The sequence below is a fragment of the Elgaria multicarinata genome, chromosome 16, assembly GCF_023053635.1.
Source record: "Elgaria multicarinata webbii isolate HBS135686 ecotype San Diego chromosome 16, rElgMul1.1.pri, whole genome shotgun sequence".
Classification (NCBI taxonomy): domain Eukaryota; kingdom Metazoa; phylum Chordata; class Lepidosauria; order Squamata; family Anguidae; genus Elgaria; species Elgaria multicarinata.
Window position 1 is genome coordinate 12,914,780 of NC_086186.1, and position 23,548 is coordinate 12,938,327.

The 23,548-nt window shown below is 40.2% G+C and overlaps 1 protein-coding gene across 1 annotated transcript in view; it reads left to right on the forward strand.

Moving 5' to 3' along the window:
- Positions 1 to 23,548, forward strand: part of MYO5A (myosin VA) — an 84,314-nt gene that overhangs the window by 35,689 nt on the left and 25,077 nt on the right. The window contains exons 7-24 of the mRNA XM_063142423.1: positions 527 to 608; positions 1,193 to 1,300; positions 2,908 to 3,014; positions 3,930 to 4,195; positions 4,552 to 4,633; positions 5,449 to 5,589; positions 6,624 to 6,749; positions 8,761 to 8,844; positions 10,644 to 10,802; positions 11,409 to 11,506; positions 12,656 to 12,742; positions 12,838 to 12,946; positions 14,643 to 14,854; positions 15,828 to 15,984; positions 17,866 to 18,105; positions 19,287 to 19,535; positions 20,672 to 20,765; positions 22,353 to 22,501. Coding sequence (XP_062998493.1) covers positions 527 to 608; positions 1,193 to 1,300; positions 2,908 to 3,014; positions 3,930 to 4,195; positions 4,552 to 4,633; positions 5,449 to 5,589; positions 6,624 to 6,749; positions 8,761 to 8,844; positions 10,644 to 10,802; positions 11,409 to 11,506; positions 12,656 to 12,742; positions 12,838 to 12,946; positions 14,643 to 14,854; positions 15,828 to 15,984; positions 17,866 to 18,105; positions 19,287 to 19,535; positions 20,672 to 20,765; positions 22,353 to 22,501 — 2,550 coding nt within the window. The remainder of the gene's footprint in view (positions 1 to 526; positions 609 to 1,192; positions 1,301 to 2,907; positions 3,015 to 3,929; positions 4,196 to 4,551; positions 4,634 to 5,448; positions 5,590 to 6,623; positions 6,750 to 8,760; positions 8,845 to 10,643; positions 10,803 to 11,408; positions 11,507 to 12,655; positions 12,743 to 12,837; positions 12,947 to 14,642; positions 14,855 to 15,827; positions 15,985 to 17,865; positions 18,106 to 19,286; positions 19,536 to 20,671; positions 20,766 to 22,352; positions 22,502 to 23,548) is intronic.

Genomic DNA, 23,548 nt, shown 5'->3' on the forward strand with positions numbered 1-23,548 from the left:
GGTGTGGAGTTTCCCTGGGGTCTTGTTTGGAAGCTCACTCAAGGAACTGTACACATTGGCCAAACATCAACATTCCTCTCTGTTCTTCATTGTGATGTCTGTGCAGTCACCTCCATGGAATCTGTGCCAGTGTTTCAGAAATGTTTAATGCATAGAAGGGCTTTCTAGTCTTTGCACTCAAGTGGAGAAACCTTGTGTTGCTGCATGCCTTGAGAGAGGGGCGCAGGTGCTCTCCTCAGTTCCAAAGTGACCTAGTTTTGTCATGTTTTAGTTCACCTGCCCAGAGGAAATGAGCAGAAAGAAGAGCTCTTTTCTAGTGTCTCTTCACATATATTGCAAGGGTTAGAAGGAGTGTTCATGCAATGTGTAAAAGCATTTGAATGAATTGTTCTGTTTGTTCCTAGAGATTGAACCGCGTCCTTATTCTTTCAGTTTCCATTCACTTCGTTACTGTACAAAACCGACTTGTTCATTTTATGAATATTATACATATATCCTTGATATCTTTTATTTATTTGTATTAAAGGCAGATGAAGAGAGAAACTACCATATTTTCTACCAGCTTTGTGCTTCAGCAGCATTGCCTGAATTTAAAACGTTGCGGTTAGGTATGAATTTGCATTATGAGCTTTATATTGTTGGCATGACATGTACTAAAACAGCATTATTATGGTTTGAGTGATTGCTTTTAAAGAACTGCTTAGGTTTCTATAATGACATTCCCCCTAAATTTGAATCTATAAAGGTGAATGAGTTACTTATTTATTTATTTATTACATTTATATCCCGTCCCATAGCCAAAGCTCTCTGGGTGGTTTACAAAAGTTAAAAACAGTGAACATTAAAAAGTGTACAAAATTTAAAACCATCAAAAGCATAAAAACAACTTTTATGTATGTCACAAGTAGTTGATCAAATATATAGACAGATAGATAGTATTGGTTTTAGTATTATCTTAGTTACTATGGCTGCATTGGCTCTCTATGAAGAAAATTCTAATCTGCAACATTAATTCTTCATTTGAAATATGTAGTTGATTTATCTGGTCCCTGAGGATTCCTAGTTCAGTTTCTCAATTTAACTTGGATGCAACTTTATTGGTCTTGCCTGGCCTTATTCGTTAAGAACACATTTTTGAAGCATGTATTTCCAGTTGGTATATACAATAGTGTATGTTTGCTTCTTTAAATAGGGAATGCTGACTATTTTCACTATACAAAGCAAGGGGGAAGTCCAGTGATTGATGGAATCGATGATGCTAAGGAAATGACAAATACTAGGCGGGCTTGCACATTGCTAGGTAAGTCTCGGAAGTACACGTGTCTTTTCAGGGATTTGATATCATGGTTTCTGTCCCCAGTAGTACATTCTTTACAAAGTGAATTTTAAACAGATGAACACTGCAAATTTCTGTGCTGCTTCAGATCAGTCATCTGCATTGCCTCTAGTGCAGCCTTCCTCAACCTGGGGCGCTCCAGATGTGTTGGACTGCATCTCCCAGAATGCCCCAGCCTGGCTGGGGCATTCTGGGAGTTGTAGTCCAACACATCTGGAGCGTCTCAGGTTGAGGAAGGCTGCTCTAGTGCTATGTGTAAGAAGCAATAGGGAGGCATTGTAAGTAATTTTGATCTTCTCACTGGAGGACTGAAATACCTCTTTACGGGGTGTGGATTCCTGAACCAGCTTGTCTGTGGCACTATTTATTTATTTGATCCTTTACTATTCTAATTCTCCATACAAGTGTTGAAGGCAGCTTACAAAGTTGACAGTGCAATGCTATACATGTCTACTCAGAAGTAAGTACCACTGGGTCCTTTTTATTTGGGCACTTAATAAATGTAATGGGCTTACCAGATCTCTACATATCGTCATCATTTATTATACGGTCGCAGACCCAATGAGAAACAGTGGCAGACATAATTAAGACAGTGAAAGCACAATCATTAAATCGTTACGGTGAAGGCAGAGAAATTATTAAAACATACGCATGTTTAAAATAGTTATCTTGCGTGGGAGGGTAAAGAAGTGGGCATGTAACAGATTTATGCAATTGCTTTGGGATACTGTAAAGTTTCCCAACGTTTAAAGATAAACACTGCAGTGTGATATTATTTGGATAGATGCTGCATCCTGGAAGTTCTGATACAATGGTAGAGCAATAATTAAGACAATTCCCTTATTAACAATCCACAGCAAATAAATGGTTGTTTTGCTATGTCCTTAATTCTACATGACAGTTTACAAAGTACAAATTGTAAACAAAGTATTTATACAAAGTATAAGTTGTAAATTGATCTAAGAAACGTATAAAATTTGACATGGGAGGCAATAGAGGAAGAGGAGGGAGAGAGAAGCAAATGAAAACAAGGGAGGAAATACACTGATTTTAGATATATATGCTTAGTCTTACTTATAGTTATGTTTGAGGACTAAGAGACGGGCAAAAGATTTAATATAAAAAAGTGGGTTTAGAGGAAGGATTTGAGGGAAGGAAAAGAGGTGGTATCATGCAGTACAGTGAAACACATAATAATGATAACAACAACAACAACAACAACAACAAATATATTTATTTGTTACCCACCTCTCCGTCTGGATCATGGCAGGGTACAACACAAATAAATGTTACATGTCTGTTTCTTTGTAGTATCTGATGCAAAAAAAACCAGATTATATCTTACTGTACAAACCTGCCTTTTTCATGGATGAATGTCTAAGGCATCTTTTCAGTATATAGTAATTGCCTGCAGGTATTCACTGAGAGATGGGTTTGGAAGGCACTCTCCCCCACCATCAGTACTTCGTCTTATCCTTTTGTCATTCAGATACTTAATGGGACACAGCTCTTGGTTTGGTCTTAACAAAGGAAATTTTTATTTGTCCTCCCTGTTCCCCCCAATATGACAGGTATTGTTGATTCATGTCAGATGGGAATATTTCAAATCCTTGCTGCTATTCTTCACCTGGGAAATGTGGCGTTCACATCTCGAGATGCTGACAGCTGTACAATACCGGTAAATTCAAAATATATTTAAAGCTAATACCACTGTAACACTTCTAATCTTCCTGGTTATTCTCGGTTCTTTGTGCTGTAACTGTACTACAAAAATGCAAGCAATTCCCATTTCCCCACTGCTTTTACCTTCTCATCCTCTCCAAAATGCCCTATATTTTTTTAAAGTCCTCTTCTTTTTCTTTTCTTTATTCATTTGATACGTATCTTGCCTTTCTACCAAGAAAAATGGCACTCAAGGCCATCATAAATAAAACTTGATTGAAACACTAATAAAACAGTGCATTGAAATACAATAAAAAAACATAGCATCAACAGAATAAAAATAGCACCCAACCCAACAGAACCTCTTACATTCCAAAGACTGTGCTGGGAATTGCAGTCTGAGACATTTGGATTGCACCAGGTTAGGGAACACTGTTTTAGAAACTATGACAATGTGAGCGCCTTCTCTCCTACCAACCTGCCTGGTCACTGAGGTCATCCAAGGGTCTGCTCCTGGTGGTTCCACATAGATCCATCCTCCGAATGGAGTCCACCAGGGGAAGAGCCTTCAGTGTGGTAGTTCCCCTGGTCATGCAGGTGCCAACAAGTTTTCTAGTTGCGGGAACAGCCTCACCGAAGTACAAAAGTTAATACTTCATTGACTGTTTTTGTTCCTGAGACTTCTATAGACACATAGGATTAGGATTAAGATGTAGGGTCAATTCTCAGGAGAATTAAAATGATATCATCTTTTTAAGCATGGCCTTCTTTGCATATGAATTGTAGTCCAGATGACATGTTTCAATGCTCCTTCATACCTCAGATCTCAGATATATGGTAGAGGGCTTTTTGATTGCTTGGAAGCATTAGTAGGTGAATTGTTGGTAATAAATACTGTTTTTTCAGTCTAAGAAGATTATTGTCATTGCAGCCCAAACATGAACCCCTCAATATCTTCTGCGATCTCATGGGAGTGGAGTACGAACAGATGGCCCACTGGCTCTGCCACAGGAAGCTTGCTACTGCCACAGAGACGTACATCAAACCAATTTCCAAACTGCAGGCCATAAATGCCAGGGATGCTCTTGCGAAACATATCTATGCTAAGCTCTTTAACTGGATTGTAGGTCACGTGAACAAAGCTCTGCATTCTACCATGAAGCAGCATTCTTTCATTGGTGTATTGGACATTTATGGGTGAGTGCTTTTTGTCTGAATATCTTGATGCCTAATATATCAAAATGAATGTTAGGATGACCTTATTAAACATAGCCCCATAGCTCCAGGCTGCTTCTCCCGTGCATGTGCATGACTGCAGCATTGTGACCATTTGCATGTGTGAATAGGCCATTATGAATCACACATGGCAGGTAGAGCTCTCATATCCTTATACTATCTTACACAATGCTTTTTAATGGAATTGGTCCTATAACTCCTGGCATTCCCCAGCCAGCATAAATTCAAGTCATGTCTCATCTGAAGTTGCCTGTTCTGTTGGTTCCATTTTAGAGGGGGGGGACCCCACTTACTCACCCTTTGTGTTTAATTTTCAGGTTTGAAACATTTGAGATAAACAGCTTTGAACAATTTTGTATAAACTATGCCAATGAGAAATTGCAGCAGCAGTTCAATATGGTAAGAGAGAGAAAGATATGTTTTTCTGCACTTCCATCCACCAGCAACCCATTTTGATAATTGGATTCCCTGGATTGCCACTGAATTTCTTTTGGGACATATCCGTACCCTTTTCCTTGGATAGTTCCTAGGAACAGCTAGTGTGGTCCACCCGTACAGTGTGCCTGATCAGAACTCTAGTTCTGGTGGCAATGTCCTATTAAGCAGGAGACTGGTGCCTCCTCGTGAGTAGATACATTGGTGGAGGGCCGCTGGTTAAGGTAGTATAGATTTATTAACAGTCATTCCACTTGGCTGCAGCAGAGGGAGACTTGAGATAACAATCCCGCTCAGATGGGATCATGGTCGTTTCGCTCCTCCTTCTCTCCTTCAGTGGCCATTCCACTTGGTCATGAAACATTCGTGTAATTATAAAGAATCAGTTCCTAAATTAGCGTGTTCGCTGTTCCCCTCCTGTTCCTATCTTTTCCCCTTTTGTGTGTTGTGTCACTTAGATTGTAAACCTGTGGGCAGGGACTGCACCTTATAAATGAAATTATAATGACAACAATACTAAAAAATAGCTTGTGGCATTATCTTAGCTTCTCGCTGTATAATTTTCTTACAACTTTTTTCCCCATATACTAAAACTTTCTTAACTTAGTTTGAAGAAGTCACATAGATAGAGATTCATTTGTCCAATTAGATCTCTACTTAGTAAACTATGGCTTCAGTTTTCATTGATGTACAACTTTATTAAAAGTAATAGAAAGAAAGTAAATTCTGCCAGTCAGTTTCCTCTATTAACTGTGTTTCCCCCCACTACCCTCTTATAGCATGTCTTTAAGCTGGAGCAAGAAGAATATATGAGGGAAGAAATTCCATGGACCTTGATTGATTTCTATGACAATCAGCCCTGCATTAACCTCATAGAGGCCAAATTGGGCATTTTGGACTTGCTAGATGAGGAATGTAAGGTAGGGGCTCAAATGACCTAAATTTTGTGCTGTAAAGTTGGTGTTCAGTGTTGTCCTTTGCTTGAAAGGTGGGCGAGGAGGGAGAGTAGCCGCCATGTTAATATTTGATTTAGTGCTTTGTATGCATTAGAAAGAGCAACTAAGCAGTTGTGAGAGCATAGGCTAAAATGCCCATTTATGTGCCTGGCCCCAACCCAAAAGGAGCCTCCCGTCTATGGGCTTAACTAGATGTCATGGGGGAGACTTGGCTGCCAAGAACCCACATCTTCCCCATGGGTCAAGGCCATTAATATCTAATGAAAGAAATGCATGATGAGATGTCATGTTTAGCATTTTTTCTCTCTGCCTCCAATTTACTGCTTATGTTTTGCCATTCGGTGGCAAATAGTGAACATGATAATGTTACCTGTTTCTTTTACTAAATGCTACTGGGTAGATGGGGGTGGGGGCTGCCACATGTTTCCTCAAGACTAGTTAGCCCCGAAAGGGAATGTAAACTGTTATGAATTTCATGTACCAGGGAGTGTTTCTCTATAGGAAAAAAAATCTTTTAAAAAACCCTCCAAAACTCATACACATATAAAATACATACAAAATTCTTTTTAATACCCCCCTCCTTTCATAATTGGATAATGTCTATTTTGTACATGATGTTCAATGCCTAATTTGATTAGGTTTTTTGTCCTCTGAAATATGTTTTTCCCTGCTTAGGTTTTTCTCATGTAGATAAGAAACGTATTGTGCGAATCAGTCCATCCTCAAGGGACTTAGGTGTTTATTTATTTTTTATTAGAGGCTGACCCTAAAACAAGAATGAGGGGGAGCTCTTACAAATATGTAATGTGGTGTACAAATGGGATCTTTAAAGAGATATTCACTGAAGTAAATGGTCTATAGTCTTTATGCATTTGTGGTCATTAAACTTTGAGTAGCAGGAATTCAGGCGAATTTTAATGCTAAAACATTATTTTCCGTCTCAACCATATGACAAGCAGATCAGGATAGTTTAAATGTTTTATCTTTCCCTTCTCTAGATGCCTAAAGGTTCAGATAATAGTTGGGCCCAGAAATTATACAATACTCACTTGAACAAGACTGCCCTCTTTGAAAAGCCCCGTTTGTCGAACAAAGCTTTTATCATCCAACATTTTGCAGATAAGGTAAGGGGCTCCTGTCTTCAGCCTGATTTATTAAACTGTGGCCCATGATCTGTGGGAGATTGAAAGATTCCCAGTTGCTGCATAACAGCAAGTAGGGAAAGATAATGGAAGGAATTGTCACAACTCCACTATGATTGCGACTGCAACACAGAAGGTTTGGCAAATGACTTGACAAAACAAGTTTTGTGCAGAGTTCAGCTTATCTCTTTACAAGCTGCCTTTACAACTCTGCAAGCATCAAGAGTTCCCCCAAGCTTTGCTGATACCGTCCTCCTATTTCTCAGTGACCCCATTTTGGCTCCAATCCTGCTGGCACTGTGAGTTTACTGTTACAGGAAGTAAACACAGGGGAAGAAGATTTATTATTTATTTATTTATTTATTTATATAGCACCATCAATGTACATGGTCTTCTGCCAAGACGCTTGTTCATGCACTGGTTATTTCACGGTTGGACTACTGCAACCTTCTTCTCTCTGGCCTTCCTTCTTCTCACATCAGTCCGTTGGTTTCTGTTCACCACTCTGCCGCAAAGATCATCTTCTTAGCACGCCGCTCCGACCATGTTACTCCGCTTCTGAAATCTCTTCATTGGCTTCCAATTCACTTCAGAATCCAATATAAACTTCTCCTGTTAACCTTCAAAGCTTTTCACGGTCTAGCTCCTTCCTATCTCTCCTCTCTCATCTCACACTATTGCCCCGCTCGTGCTCTTCGCTCCTCTGATGCCATGTTTCTCGCCTGCCCAAGGGCCTCTACTTCCCTTGCTCGGCTTCGTCCATTTTCGTCTGCTGCCCCTTACGCCTGGAACGCTCTTCCAGAACATTTGAGAACTACAAGTTCAACCACAGCTTTTAAAGCTCAACTAAAAACTTTTCTTTTTCCTAAAGCTTTTAAAACTTGATGTTGTGCAGACTTCTACTGTTACTTTCTACTGTTAGTTTTTCCCTACCCTGTGCCTGCTTACCCTTCCCTGTACCTGTTTGCATTCTCTTCCCCTCCTTATTGTTTTACTATGATTTTATTAGATTGTAAGCCTATGCGGCAGAGTCTTGCTATTTACTGTTTTACTCTGTACAGCACCATGTACATTGATGGTGCTATATAAATAAATAATAATAATAATAATGGTGCTGTACAGAGTAAAACAATAAAGATTTCAAAACTGCAACTGATTCAGAAGTATTAGCTAGGTTCTTAATGGATGCCTTCTTACATTCTGCACTGGCCGCCCATTTCTGAGTAAATTCAAAGTGTTTTGTTTGATCTTTGCAGCCCTAAACTAAAAGAACACCTCTTCTGGGATGTTTTCCACATTCACAGTTATTGACTGAGGTGACCCTGTTTAGACAGCCCTAGCAGCTAAAGAGCCCAGTGTTAGGAGCTTCTTCAGTGATGATTCTCTTGTTTTGGAAAACTCTTTCAAGGGAAGCCTGTCTCTCTCTTTTATTGTGTTAATAATCCACTGTGAGAAACCACTATGTTACATTAAATATCAAGAAATAAATATTTAGCACGTACACACAGCACTAGTGAAATGTACATTTAAAGTGAAGTGGTTAAAAAGATAGTGGTTCTTATATGTGTGCTTGATTTTTTTAATATCAGTTCATTTGAGGAATGTTAATTTGAGGCTGAGTCAATATTTCAGTGACTGAAAATTGAATTAAAACATTTCATACAGTTTAATTACATATCATAGAATTTTTGGATAGCTGTATCTAGCTCTTTACTTACATTGTGGTCTGCTTAGGCTAGCGAAGTCTTCCTTGGCATACGTCAGGACATAAGAAAGCAAAAGAGTTAAGTTTAAGTTTAAGAATCTGCAATTGATGTCCCTAAACCTTATTGACAGTGTCACAGACCATGGTGGCAAAACTTATGTGCTATTTGGAACGGGAAGCCTGTCTTGAAACCAACATTATATTGAAATGTCTATGAGGCTAGTGATATTTAATGATAAAATATTTAATTTTATCATCTCATCTAAAATTAAATATTTGTATTTCCAGGTAGAGTACCAGTGTGAAGGATTTTTGGAAAAAAACAAAGATACTGTCTATGAAGAACAGATCAAAGTTCTAAAATCAAGTAAGGTTAGTATTGAGATTCTCCCCTCTATACACCCCCTGGTTACTAAAGATTGAGTGGCTGAGTTCTACATAATCTTAACCCACTTAAAGTGTGTTAAAGTCTGTCTGGTTCCATCCTTCATTATCAGGGCCTTTTTCTTTAAACAAAAGTTATGGTGAATTTGCACCCATTCACCTAGTCAAATTGCTTTTTTTTTTTTTTAGCAGAAGCTGAATTCATCTAGTTACCCATCTAGTTACTTAACAGTTCACCTGAAGACATTTCTCCTTTTTGCCACCTGGCATCTACTTTTGTAATGGGTTGTACAGCTGCATGGGTGCAGTTATGCAAAGTGTTGTTTTTGTTTTGAAAAAGATGAGTTTGCATTCTAAAAGTAGAATGGACGTATAAGTAGCAAGACTTGTATTGGAAAAGCAAGAGATAAAGGGAACTGCAATTCAATGTGACCAAAATGTTGGGCTGCCTTCCTGCACCAAGCCCTATGAAGAGAGACTGAAAGAACTGGGCATGTTTAGCCTGGAGAAGAGAAGATTGAGGGGAGACATGATAGCAGTCTTCAAATACTTAAAAGGTTGTCACACAGAGGAGGGCCAGGATCTCTTCTTGATCCTCCCAGAGTGCAGGACATGTAATAACGGGCTCAAGTTAAAGGAAGCCAGATTCCGGCTGGACATCAGGAAAAACTTCCTGACTGTTAGAGCAGTGCGATGGTGGAATCAGTTACCTAGGCAGGTTGTGGGCTCTCCCACACTAGAGGCCTTCAAGAGGCAGCTGGGCAACCATCTGTCAGGGATGCTTTAAGGTGGATTCCTGCATTGAGCAGGGGGTTGGACTAGATGGCCTTGTAGGCCCCTTCCAACTCTGCTATTCTATGATTCTACGATCAAGTTAAATGGATGTAAGCTCCGTTAGCTTCAGTGTTCTGCCTTGGTCTTTGCAAGGGACTCTTGGTTGTGGAAATAAAAATGCCCTGTCAGCAGGTCCAGGGCAGAGATATGCTTCCTTGAATAGGTTTATGTAACTCTACATTTCCTACAGATTGAGACTGCGCTATATTTTAAGCAGTGTGATAGATCTTGCTTTCCTTTCTTATTTTTGTCATGTTGTAGGAATCCTCCAGTCCTGGTTTTAAATCAAAAGGGACCATCCATTTAGAGGGCTAGCAACCCATCTGCAACATCAAGCTTGACCTAGAATGTGCATTGCTTTGTTTTCGTTAACCTGATGTGTCGTTTTCCTCTTCATTGATATGTTTCCCTTCTGTGAGAGCTGGCAGCCTTTGGGGCATTTGAACATCATTATCTTCCTCTTATCCCCCTCAGTTATCCCATACTTGATAGCTCCATTATTTCCCAAAGTCCAAAATGAGAGGGAAATACACCGTACCTCCCAGATGTAGAAAATACTATAATATCAAGCTTTACAGCTTTAGAACTGGGCAATAAGTTTGACCGTAGTGACTCTTGACTGTAGCAATTTTAGCACATTAGATTGATGGCTTTGCCATTGTTGGAACCACTTTCTGGCTGGCGTGATGCCTTGCTTCCTATTCCATGCCATCTCAAATTGGATAGCTATAAAGCAGGCATGGTTACACTGATATGTTTTGTAAAGCAAAACTAGATGCTTTTATTCCCTACAGTCTTTTTCAGAGTGACACGGTCTAGGCCCTAAGATCTCAGTGTTTAGATATGCCTCCTGTTTTCTTTTGGCTGCTCCTTTTTTATTGCATTTCCCTTAGGGAAAACCCTCCTTTTTCTAATTTGGAGATGAACTTTTTATTTTTCTGTGTCTGAACCAGTTTAAAATGCTGCCTGAGCTGTTCCAGGATGAGAAGGTCATCAGCCCCACTTCAGCAACACCCTCTGGCCGTACACCCTTGTCTCGAGCAGCTATAAAACCAGCCAAGTCTAAACCAGGTCAAGCAAGCAAAGAGCATAAGAAAACGGTGGGGCACCAGGTGGGTGGAATTCACTGCTGCAAACTCAGCTGCAGGCTTTCTTGTCTTTTTCTTTTTCTTTTTAGCCTTTATGATGGCTTTTTTTTTCCCTTTATGATGTTGGCCTCAGATTGTGTAACTCTACCATTCAGGAATATCCCTTCTGATAACAGGCAGGGAGAAGGAAAAGTCACTGTAACTTTGTGTAGAAATACTATAGGTTCCTCCTCTCCTCCCCTCCCCCTCCCCCTCCCCCTCCCCCTCTCCCTCTTCTTCTTCTTCTTCTTCTTCTTGATCTTTTGTGGGCTGTTAGTTAGCTAGAAACATGCACACAAGTGTCTTGTGGGGAAAAATAAAATAAATCACATTAAGAATTGAGTACTTGGCTTCCTAGAATATTGAAATAAATTCTGGACAAATCTATGCAATCAATATGAAAGAAACATATATTATTATTATTTTGTAAACGGATGGTATTACATTATTTAATGTCATATCTTGTCTTTACCTGAAATGTTCTTTGACATTGCTGGGAGGAGAGGTTTCAGCTTGAAGAATGAGAATTTTCTCAAGTATGCTTCTGAGTTTTCTTTTTCATTTTTGCCATTTTTAATCTCTTTCTTATAGTTCAGAAATTCTCTTCATCTCCTGATGGAGACCCTCAATGCCACAACACCACATTATGTGAGGTGTATTAAACCCAATGACTTCAAGTTTCCATTTATGTAAGTTGGTTTGCACATATTGCCTAAAGTGTAATACTGGCTGCTCAAAACTATAGTGTGTGTGTGGTGGTGGTGGTGGTGGGGAAGCACACGCACTTTCTCCATTGCTTGTTTTGGACAGAAATAGAAAGGCTTCATATGCTTGCTCATTTCATTAGCTAAATGTTATTTTGGTAAATGTCAGGGCTGTTTCCTGTGTTGTGATTTTTGTTCATGCAAATTACTTCTATGGTGGAACGTGAGAAGGATTTATATTCCTGTTTACTCATAAGTCAAACACATCGAGGAAGAGCACCTTGGTGATGCTATAACTAAATCATTCTTTATATTTTGATTTTGTGACTTGTCAAGTAAAAAAAGTCGCAACTCAGAAATTGAATTTGTCTTTAGAGCGGCAAAATATACACACCAGGTAATGTGATAAACCTTTCCCATCCTTTTCGTTGCCTTGATGGCAACTGTAAGATGATGGGTTCACATTGATCCTCTCCATTTTCTACCTCCAAATCTGGGCAGCAATACGGAGACTCACTGGCCCATCATTCATGGTCCCCTCCCCTCTTGATTTTACAGACTAATCCAGAAGACGATCAGCCCTGATTTCTTTGTTTATATGAATACTGCCCTGAAGTTTGATTATGTCCCGCTGCCTGACATACTCTTGGTTACTTTACTAGTATTGCTGTTCATCTATTGCTAATATTGAGTCCCTCCACTTATTTCTCAACTACTAGTAGTAGTAGTAATAATAATAATAATAATAATAATAATAATAATAATAATATATTTCTTACCTGCCTCTCCGATTGGATCAAGGCGGAGAACAACAGCAAGCATAAAATACATAAAATACTGATTAAAAACATAGTATACACTGTTAAAAACATCCTAAAAGCATTCTAAAAATGTCCTAGCTTCTTCTGAATGCTGTTCTCTGTCTGCTAATTGTGGACCCATTTGGTAGCCAAGCCATCATTTATATCATTTTGTTGCTATTTAGACAATTATTCTTGTAATCGCATTATTCCCCACTTGTTAAAAAAAACCTTATGCTGCATGATCATACTTCTATTGTGGGGGGAAACAACCATGTAGAGCCTTATGAAACTTTGCTGTCCAAAAGACACTTAGCTGTGTTTTTATGTGTAGGTTTGACGAAAAGCGGACTGTACAGCAGCTCAGGGCTTGTGGTGTGTTGGAAACAATCCGTATCAGTGCAGCCGGTTTCCCCTCAAGGTAGGCCTGCGGGTGCTGAGCTGTTTGCTGGGATACAGTTTACACACAGATAGCGTTTCTGTATGGCTAATACCATGTTGCTTCTCAAAAACCAGGTGGACGTACCAAGAATTCTTCAGCCGCTACCGTGTCCTGATGAAGCAGAAAGATGTCCTTAGTGACAGGAAGCAGACGTGTAAAAATGTCTTGGAGAAGCTGATTCTGGTAGTAGTCTTACTACACGTAATGTCTGTAAAGTTTGCTGAAGTCACAAAACAACTACAAGGGGTGGATTTCTATCATGACTAGGACAATCAGGCTAGTGGAAGCTTAAGGCAGGGCAGCCTCTGTCAACCTTGTGTCCTCCAGATGTATTGGACTACAGTTCATGCTGTATGGGGATCATGGGAGCTGTAGTGCAACATAACTGAAGAGTGCAAGTTTGGGGGAGACTGACATCGGATGACAAAATAGTCCACATGTTCAGAGATGGATTCCATTCCTTCCTTGAGCCCTTCAGGCCCCACCACACCTCTCAAAATCCACCTTGCCTTTCTGTGGAAAATAACACCAGCAGCAGTTTTGAACAGTAGCAATACAAAAATTGAAATGGAGCTAATACCTGCCCGGTCACTGAGGTCATCCGGGAGTCTGCTCCTGGTGGTTCCACCTAGATCCATCCTCCGATTGGAATCCACCAGGGGAAGAGCCTTCAGTGTGGTGGCGCCCTCCTGTGGAATTCCCTGCCTCTGGAGGTCAGGCAGTCTCCAACCTTGTACTCCTTTCAGTGCCTCCTGAAAACATCTTTATTCCAAGAAGCCTTTCCTTAATATGCAGCTTAGAATCTTTGTTTTTGCTCCTTTTAAATTTTGTTTTAACTGTTTTATTCTGTTTTTATTTTCATTTTACCTTGTACACCGCTCCGAAATTTTTCAATGGGGAGCGGTATACAAATATTCTAAATAAATAAATTCAGTGAAACAGTCTACAAAGTGTAGAGAAAAAGGCCTCTGGACATTTTTTCTAATTAAACTTACCATTAAGGCTTGGGGGAGAGAACTGGGAAAGAAGATGAAGCTATAATACTTATAATCCTCCAGTATGCCAGAGCCCCGGACTTCCTTCCTTCTGACAGACTGTGACCATAGATTTTTTCTTCAATCACTGCAAATAGTAGCTTGGAGGGGGGGGGGAGCATATTCAGCAGGAACGTAACATGGCCAAAAGGGTTAAACTCCTTGTATCGTGGTTTTGATCCAGGTCATTCCCCACCCTGCTTCTTTTAGTAAACAAAAAAGATATTGCGAGCTCTACCCACAGAACTCCTCTGTGCCACATGTAATTTGACCCTTGTACTGGGTGCAAAATCGAATGTATCCTTAGAGCCTAACAGTGCAATCATATACACGTCTATGCAGAAGCAACCCCATTGAGTTCAATGGGACTTACTACCAGGTAAGTGTGTATAGGATTGCAGCCTGGGTTTCCGATGGGGCGGGGGGAAGCTCCTCCATTAGATGTCATGTAGAGAAGATTCAAAGTTGTGCAGGTTCCTTATTTAAATTCTGTCTCCTTGTTTGAAGAAATATGATGTGTTTAACCCTTCTGCTTTTTGAAAAAATAGCATTTCGTAGTTTTATTCTGTAGCTCAGAATAAAACTAGTCCAGATATTTTTTGCTTGTCACATTCTATATTTTCCTTATCACGTTAATTCCGTACAGTAGCATACTGAAAATAACAGGATTTCAAATAACCCCGTTCCTTTTGTTCAGTCTAATCTGCAGAATTTCTTTGGAAGCTTCATGTAGCATTCTCTGCCTCTGCTAATTCTGATGTCATTGAATGTCTTTTAAAGGGGGGGGGAACACCCCTAATGTCACTTTCAGACTGACACTGATTGTACATTTCCTCTGAAAATAGGACAAGGATAAGTACCAGTTTGGGAAGACGAAAATATTTTTCCGGGCTGGTCAAGTGGCTTATCTGGAAAAGATAAGGGCCGATAAACTGAGAGCAGCTTGTATCCGCATCCAAAAGACCATCAGGGGGTGGCTCCTGCGGAAGAAGTACCTGCGCATGAGAAAGGCGGCCATCACCGTTCAGAGATATGTTCGGGGCTACCAGGCAAGATGGTAAGTGAGCCGCTTGGGAAATGTTTCCTCCACAAATCCGATGAGCCTAAGACAGAGGTCAGGTCAGGGGTTTTCAAACTTCTTTCAGCCGGAGGGCTGAATTTGGTTTTGGAGAAACTCTTGGGGTGGGGGCGGTGAGGGTGGCGCTTTCCAATGGTGGGTGGGGCTAAAGACAGAAAGGGTGGAGCCAAAATATTAAAAATCCCAGCATATTTTAGCTTAAAGTTCTTACGGCTAATCAGTAAGCCGTAGGAGAGGCATTTCAACCCTTTGGCATTGGGGGGGGGGGAGCCATGCAAAAGCTGGTTAACCATGAAACCGTTGGCGGTCGAGGGGAAAAGGGTGAAGCTATATGGAGGGGAAGCTATAGACCAAGGAAAGGGGACATTGTCTTCTGGGGAACACTGGAAGTTCAGATTAGGACCCCAGGTGCGCTGGATTTGGCCTGCGGCCCTGAGGTTTAACACTCTAAATTTAGGTGGATTAAAAAGGTTTGAAGGTTTTCTTTGGCGGTTGGACTCTGAACAAAGGCTAAAAGAGAAGTGAATTCAAAGCACTCTGATGGATAACGTGAGGAGCATGAAGACTTGTTCAAAACTCCAGAGTGTAAACTTGAAAGGAATGAGCTCTTCCATGTTTTTAAGGTTGCAGTATGTATATGACTCCTATATAGTATAATAGGCTGTAATCCTAAACTCACTAGGTATAAGGCCCATTGAACTCGGTGGGATTTCAACAAGTGGGAATAAACAAGTTTAGGATTGTACTGTAAGCCTGGGGGAAAGTATCTAATGCTGTTGGGTGATCCAAAGTTCTACAGTAACTGGGATGTGTGTTTTCCAGATCCCTTTAGTCTCAAATATGGAGTTGCAACTTTTCATAAAGAATAATCCTGTAACACTAGCATGAGACTAATTTGGAGACTGTAAATAATGTTGTCTTCTCTCTCCCACCCTCAAATTTTCTTGGTCAGTCTTGCTACCTTTCTTCGAAGAACCAAAGCTGCCGTCATTATTCAGAAATTCCAGCGCATGTATGCCACCCGCAAGCGATATTGCCACAAGCGAGGAGCCACCATTGTTCTCCAGTCGTACTTGCGAGGATACATTGCCAGGAACAAGTACCACAAGGTAAGAGCATCTGTTTTTTAACTTGTGTTTCTGGTTTTGAATTTCATACGTGCTGTTCTTACCAAATGTGGATTTCTGGAGCAGGGATAATATTTTATACTGGTCGTGGATGGTAGTGATTGCTTTAAACTTCTCAAATGTAAAATCATTTAAGTGTATACCATAACTTAGTTATTCAAGCTGTAGTATGAATAATCAAATAGGTAAACTTGTGCTAGTTTGAAAAGCTATACACTGTGAAGTTCCTTGTAAATGTTTTATGTATTTTCTTATTAATATTTTCTATACATACATACATACATACATACATTTTCTCCTACTGCAAAAATTAAATCACATCAGCATCTGCAAGGATTTCAAAGATGCCTCAGTTGTGTTGACAGACGATGTCTTCTGACACATCTGTTGGGTTCCTGTAGTTAGGGATGGGTTTATTAACTCTTCTGCATGGCACGTTCATTGCCTGGGGAAGCGATTGCAGCAGGTGGCAGTAGCTATTATTATAAAACTGGTATGTGTAGTAGTCACATAGCTGTAATAAGGTTCCTGAAGGAGTTGAATCATCTGCTTCACATGTTCGGGAGAGCTTCCTGGAGATGCCTTTGTGATGTCTATCAGTTTCACCGGAAGCTTTGCCCGTTCAGGTGCATATGTGCTGATTGTAAACAATCAGATGTACCTAGCAACATTTCTGGGGTTGTACTTGAATTAGTTTTATTGGACTTTACTACCAGATGTGGACCTGCTGGACCTGCTGAATCAAGGTATTTTAGGGCACTTTAAAAAACAACATCATGATGGTAGTTGGAAATGTAATTGATAGTCAGATGTCTTGGTACGACCTATTTATGTGAAGTGATATTCAATTGACTTACAGAGTTTAAAAATTAAAATAGAGAATGGTCAATCAGTCCAGAGTTAAGGACTCTTTGCTGGTATTCCTCTCCATTTGGGGAGTTTCTTTTTTTAGTTTTGTATCAATTTGGAGTATTAATTTTATGCGTTGTTTAAATTGACTTATTTTCCAATTGGGCATATCAGTATGTTGGCATAAAGCAATTTAAGCTTGAGTCGTTTATGAAATGTAAAAGTTTTTTTTCTATGATATGTAATAGGAAGCATAATTTATTGAAGTATTTTGAAACAACCTAAGGACTTAATCAAGAATTTGCAAACTGTTCATTACATGTCAACCAAAGAACATTGGGCTCAGATTCAAGAACTCTTTAATTAAAATTAACAACAACATGGTTAATGTATCCCAAAAGGAATAAACTCTGTGGCTCTGCTGTGGGAAGTGCATGGCATTGCCCAAGGAAGAATATTTAAATACCAGTCCCGCTAACAAATTGTGTGAGACTTCTTGGAAACGGAAAGTTTGGAACAGTTCCATATTATTTGCATAACACTAATTCAGGAGAGAAGGCCAAAGGTAGATCAACAGATGTTTTAGATTTTAACTCCCAGCATTCCAGACCATTGGCCCAGGCTTCTGGGAGTTGAAGACCAAAAAAACCTGAAGATCTATCTTCTGCCCACTTTTGCCTTAATCTATGTATCTCTCAAGGATTATCCACATATTGAGAGATCCACATTCTTTGGATGACCCAGAATTCAGTAAGATTGTACTGTACGCAGCAGGTAAAGAATCTGCATTTTAAATTGCTGGAAAATACTGGGCTGTGCATGTTCCATGCAGAAAGTACATTTACTTTCTTCTCTAGTATTAGTTTTCTGATTTATTTTTCTTTTTACTGCTTTCACCAACCTTCGCCAAAGTTCTTTTAACAAAGGGGATCAGTTGATTTCCCTTCATAGTAGATTATTGTAAGTGTCTGAAATACAGAGAAAGGCCCCTACATGTGTGTTTTAAATATGCAGATGCTTCGGGAGCACAAGGCCACCATTATACAGAAAAATGTGCGCCGCTGGCTGGCTCGCCTGCGCTACCACAGGGCTTTGGAGGCCATTGTCTACCTGCAATGCTGCTACCGGCGCATGATGGCAAAGAGGGAGCTAAAGAAGCTGAAGATAGAGGCCCGCTCTGTGGAACATTACAAGAAACTCAACTTCGGCATGGAGAACAAGATCATGCAGCTCCAGCGTAAAATTGATGAGCAGGTACGTGTTGAATGGCCGGAAACCCTTCTATGATCTGTGTTTTAATAAAAGCTGCTTGGAGCACTACAGAAGCCACTTTGGATACCCCCGTAGAAAAGCAGAACATAAATAATAACCTAAAAACTGAGCTGGACTGGGGGGGAAATTGTATGGACAGCATTGCCGTCTGGGAAACGGAGTACAACCAAGTGTAGAATAGATGATCATCGTTATATTTATAATTATTTTCATTTATTTTTTAAACCTACACCCCACCTTTTTTCAGAGGTGAACTCAAAAGTGGCTTGCATCATATAATGCATTAAAACGTTATGAAATATCTAAAAATGTATCTACTATAAATAAAAATTTAAAATAAAATTTCACAAAACACTGAATGACGTAAGTGTTGGTATGTTCTATATGAAAGTATTTTCTATATAGGACTTCCACACATTTGAAGCAACCCTCATTTTATGGATGGTTGTAGAAGTGTTAGTAATTGATTCTCTCTTTTTCTTTTCTTTTTAAAGAAAAAGTATTTTCGTATTTTGCATTTTTTAGAGAACACAAAATGGATATATTCTACCTCTGTCAACCAGGACATAACATATTTTGTTACTTTATAATATAGCCATTTACACTTGATAATGTATTATTTTTATTATTATTGTTGTTCCTGTTCCCAGAGGGGCTTACATGAGTCAGTAACAAACAAAAAAGTCCCTACCCACAGGGTTACAATTTAGAACAGGTCGATCTCCAGATGTTTTGGATTTCCGGTGTTTCAGCCTTCAGCTGTCAGCATTCCTCACCATTGGCCATGCTGGCAGGGGCTTCTGGGAGTTAAAAGTCCAAAACATTTGGAGACCTACTTTCTGCCCACCCCTTATTTAAAAGACAGGACACAGGAGAAAAAAGAGAATAGGGAAGAAAGAAGGGGAGAAAACAAACTCGGGCACCATTTCTTAAAATTGCAAAGTTCTTATAAATAACCAGCTTGAATGGAAACGGTTGAGGAAGAGACGGAGCCTGGTGGAACGAATCTCTCAGCAGAGCGGATGGATTTCCCTCTGCTATAACCTGATGAAATGGCTACATTATGATCTACAAACGCCATGCCTTTTACTAATCTGAAAAGGCATGCTAAACTGAAATGCGTTGCAAACGTTGTTCTGTATTATTTTTTTGGTGTTGTTCAGTCGAGAGACTCCAAATCCCTGCTTGAGAAACTAACTAGCCTAGAGGCAGCTTACAGTTCTGAGACTGAGAAGCTGAAGAATGATGTGGAAAGACTTCGAATGAGTGAGGAAGAGGCCAAGAATGCCACCAACCGTCTCCTCAGCCTTCAAGAGGAGATTGGCAAGCTCCGAAAGGAACTGCACCAGACGCAGGCTGAGAAGAAGACCATTGAGGAGAAGGCAGATATATACAAACAAGAAACAGACCAGGTGAGCGCGCCTTCTCCGCACGAGAAGCTTTATAGAAACAGTTTCAAGGCTCACCTGCATTCAATAGTTGCTGGCTCTTGAGTCAACTAGAGGCAACTGGACAGCTGTCTGTCAGGGATGCTTTAAAGTAGATTCCTGCAGTGAGCAGGGGGTTGGTCTCGATGGCCCTGTAGGCCCCTTCCAACTCTATGATTCTATGATACTACTATGTAGGGGTGCAGTGTTTAGTTGCTTAATGTTGGGTTGATTAAAAAGGTGCCTACAAGACGAACACTTAATGAAAACCGTTGATGGCAAGTGCCATCTTAGAAGAGGTGTTCTCCCTCTGTCACAGGATGGAATGCCTCTTCTTAGAGATGGTGCCTGCACGTTTTAAGAAATAATGCCCGGCTTCTAACTTGAAACCGCAGCACTGCATCACTTAATCTTCCTCGCCCCATCATAACAAATGTTGTGCTGTGTTTGGGGTGTGTTTCTGTAGTGTCTAGTTCTGCGCTGAAGTCATGCCGAATGAAATCCAAGCCAGAAACGCGTCTCACCTACCATGAACTACTGTCCAAATCATAGTATTACATTGTTTTGTTGATTTCCTTATTTACAGCACCGTCAATGTGCATGGCGCTTTATAGAATACCAGAAGACAGTTCCTGCTCTATGGAGCTTGTGATCTAACATTTGATACAGGGGACTAATACAGGAAGCAAGGCAGAGACAGGGTTGAAGGGGGTGGGGGAGAATGTACTCTAGCCTTCCCCAACCTGGTGCTCTCCAGAAGTTGGACTTCATCTCCCATCATTCCAAGCTGACAGCCATGCTGGCTGGGAATGATGGGAGATAGAGTCCAACATTACCTGGAAGGCACCAGTTTGGGGAAAGACTGCTCCACTTCATTTCTACTTAGTTACTGAATTTTCTAGGTTTTCTACTGAATGTTTTCCTAACAAATTAGATGAAAATGTTGCATATAGACAAGGCTGGGTCATCAGTGTAAGTACCATCATTGTAAATGTACTGATTAGCATTCTCTGGAATCCCATAGAAAAAAAGTAAAAAATAATAATACTGTAACACTGCACTAGTTAAGTTAGATCTTTTTCAGCTATAGCTATGAGTCTTTCCTAATTATTTCTTTTTAGTTGGTGCTTGATCTGAAGGAGCAAAACACACTACTTAAAAAAGAAAAAGATGAATTGAACCATCTCATCCAGGACCAGGCCAAAGAGATAACAGGTAAGTTTGGTTAGGTTGGATTCTTTTTTAAAACCCTTTTCTCTTCTCTTCTCTTCTCTTCTCTTCCTTTTTGCTTTAAAAACAAGCAAAAGAAAATATTGTCCCACACCGTTAGATTTCAATTCGTGGGCTGCGCGAGCTTCAAATTATCCCCATACAGTCGGGATACGGAACCTTTTCCCTCTTGGGGATTCATTCCCTCGGAGCTAAACTCTCAGGGGTTTTGTACCAGTGGCAGGCATGGCTGAAAGTGACAGTGGGTGGATCCAGAGCCCAAAGTGGGTGGGGCCAACCCTTTCATCCCTCTCTGATACTGTGGATGGTGCTATTGCATAGGGAAAAGGTAGGGTGGAAGTATAACATAAAACCAAACTTAAAAAGAAACTCAACGTCAAGTCACTGTGATGACCCAGGCTTTTTGCTGTTGAAAAGAAGACCAAGTAGAACCACAGCCTGCTCCTGTCATGTCTAACCCTAATGCCCCTATGTTGGGCGAAAGAGTTTCAAGTAATCAATCAGAATCAGATTCCGAACTAGAAGTTGCAGTGCCAGACACCAGCCAGCCTGTACCAGTGGGGGAGGAAGCTCTCACGGGAGAGGCCTCAGCTGGAGGTCACCCCCCTCCAGAGCTTATCTCTTCAAGGCCAAATCCTACAAGCTCGGTGGAAAAGGAGGGGGGCTAGCATTCCGGCACACTAACTGATGCTAGGGTCCGCCGGAAGCTAAAATGCCCAGTGCGGACAGAGGCCGTGAGAAAGTTGGAGAGATTATGCCAGAAACTACCACCGCACCAGCTGCTTTGAAGTTATAGACATTTGAGACGCTATTTCTTTTCTTTTTGAACGGACAATTATCTTGCTTACACAGCGGTGGCCTCTATACAGGTTAAAGAAACGTTTGTTGCTTGAAATAAAACTTTGTGGATCACTTAGCAAGTTTCCTCATTTCTCCTCCCATTGAAAGTGTGAGCAACTGAGAGACGCGACAGCTCCCTCTGCTAGAAGAGAAGCATCCCTTAAATGACCCACCATAGTCTTATTGGCATTCCGTTTTTAATCATGTTAATGGTGTTCTAATTTTCTCTCTCTTGTACAATTGTACCTTTTCTGTTCACCGCTCTGGAATCTGTATAGCTATGGAGCGGTACACAAAAGTGTAAATAAATAAATAAAAATAAGAGAAGTTAGGACTCAGGTTCTGGGGCTTAAAAAGAAAGTGAAATTTCACAGCTACTTTTTGAACTTCTGTTAGTAGGCAGGGTATAAATATTTTGGATAAATAGGTATAAATATGGATATAGGCTTAATGAAGTCATAATGCGTGTTTTAATCACTCCTCCTGGTCTTTTCCCCTCTGCATTTAAAAGGTGCTGCAGGGGAATGGTGGGGAGGAGGGTGCACACGTATGACTGGGGAGGGAAACATGGGCCTTTGATTCATGGTTCACAGTCATCTCCCCTCCCAAGCTCTCTGGATACGTACCTGTATTGTTTCTCGCTGTACGAATGGAAAATGTGCAACCCTTGATTTACTTCTTTCTCTCTCTCTCTCTCTCTCTCTCTCTCTCTCTCTCTCTCTCTCTCTCCAGAGGTCATGGAGAAAAGGCTTTTTGAGGAGACAAAACAGCTGGACCTGGACCTGAACAACGAGCGGCAGAGGTATCAGAATCTGCTCCAAGAGTTCAGCCGGTTAGAGGAGCGATACGATGACCTCAAGGACGAGATGAAGCTGATGTCGGTAAGTGGCTGGAAAGACCTGGGAAAGCATGTAGGTGGACAAGTGGAAAGGCTGGACTAGGGGTTTCATCAGACAAGCGTTTTATTGCATGCTCGCAACTCATCGTGCACCCTTTAATTGTTAATACTTTCTACAAAAGCAAGTCACAAAGGATAGACAATACAAACTACACAACATCACACCTAACACATCTAATAAAAACACATAAACATAAGGCTATACTCCATTTGAAGCAGACTTCACGTCCGACGATGGTCATCAGTTATTACTATTTAGCCAGCTCGGAATTACATAAAGATAAGAGTAAAAGATCACAAAAGATAAACACAAGTTATATATAGAATCCACATACAAACAAATAATTCTTTTGCAGTTCTTGTATATACTCTATCAGAGGTCTCCAGTCCTTTGCAAATGAACTTATTGATTTTTCTCTTACTAACACCATTAATTTTGCCATCTCCGCCAACTCCAATACCTTAAGAAGCCATTCTTCCATTGTTGGTACTTGGATTTCCCCCCAGTATTGTGCATAGAGTAATCTCGCCGCTGTTGTCATATGTTGGAATAACAGTCCTTTTTCTTTTAATCGTTCGTTCATAACCCCCAGCAAAAAAGCTTCTGGTTTCATTTGTATATTTATCTTCAAGATTTTTTGCATTAATGAGTAAATATTAACCCAGTAAGCTTTTACCTTTTTACAAGACCACCACATGTGGTAAAATGTTCCTTCTTGTTCTTCACATTTCCAACAGTCCCCCAAAAAGCCCCTGTACATTTTTGCTCACTTTGAAAGCGACATATGCCATCTATACATCATCTTACAATTTTTTTCCTTAAGTCTAGTACTTAATGTATATTTTAAACTTTTTGTCCACATATTTTTCCATAATTCGGTTGGAATCTTATATCTAAAATTGTTTTCCCATTTTACCAAACAATTCTTTGTCTGTTCCTTTTCTGTCTCAAGGTTTAACAATAATTTATACACCTTGGAGATAATATGTTCTTCATTAGTACATAATGCCTCTTTGAACAGTGACTTCG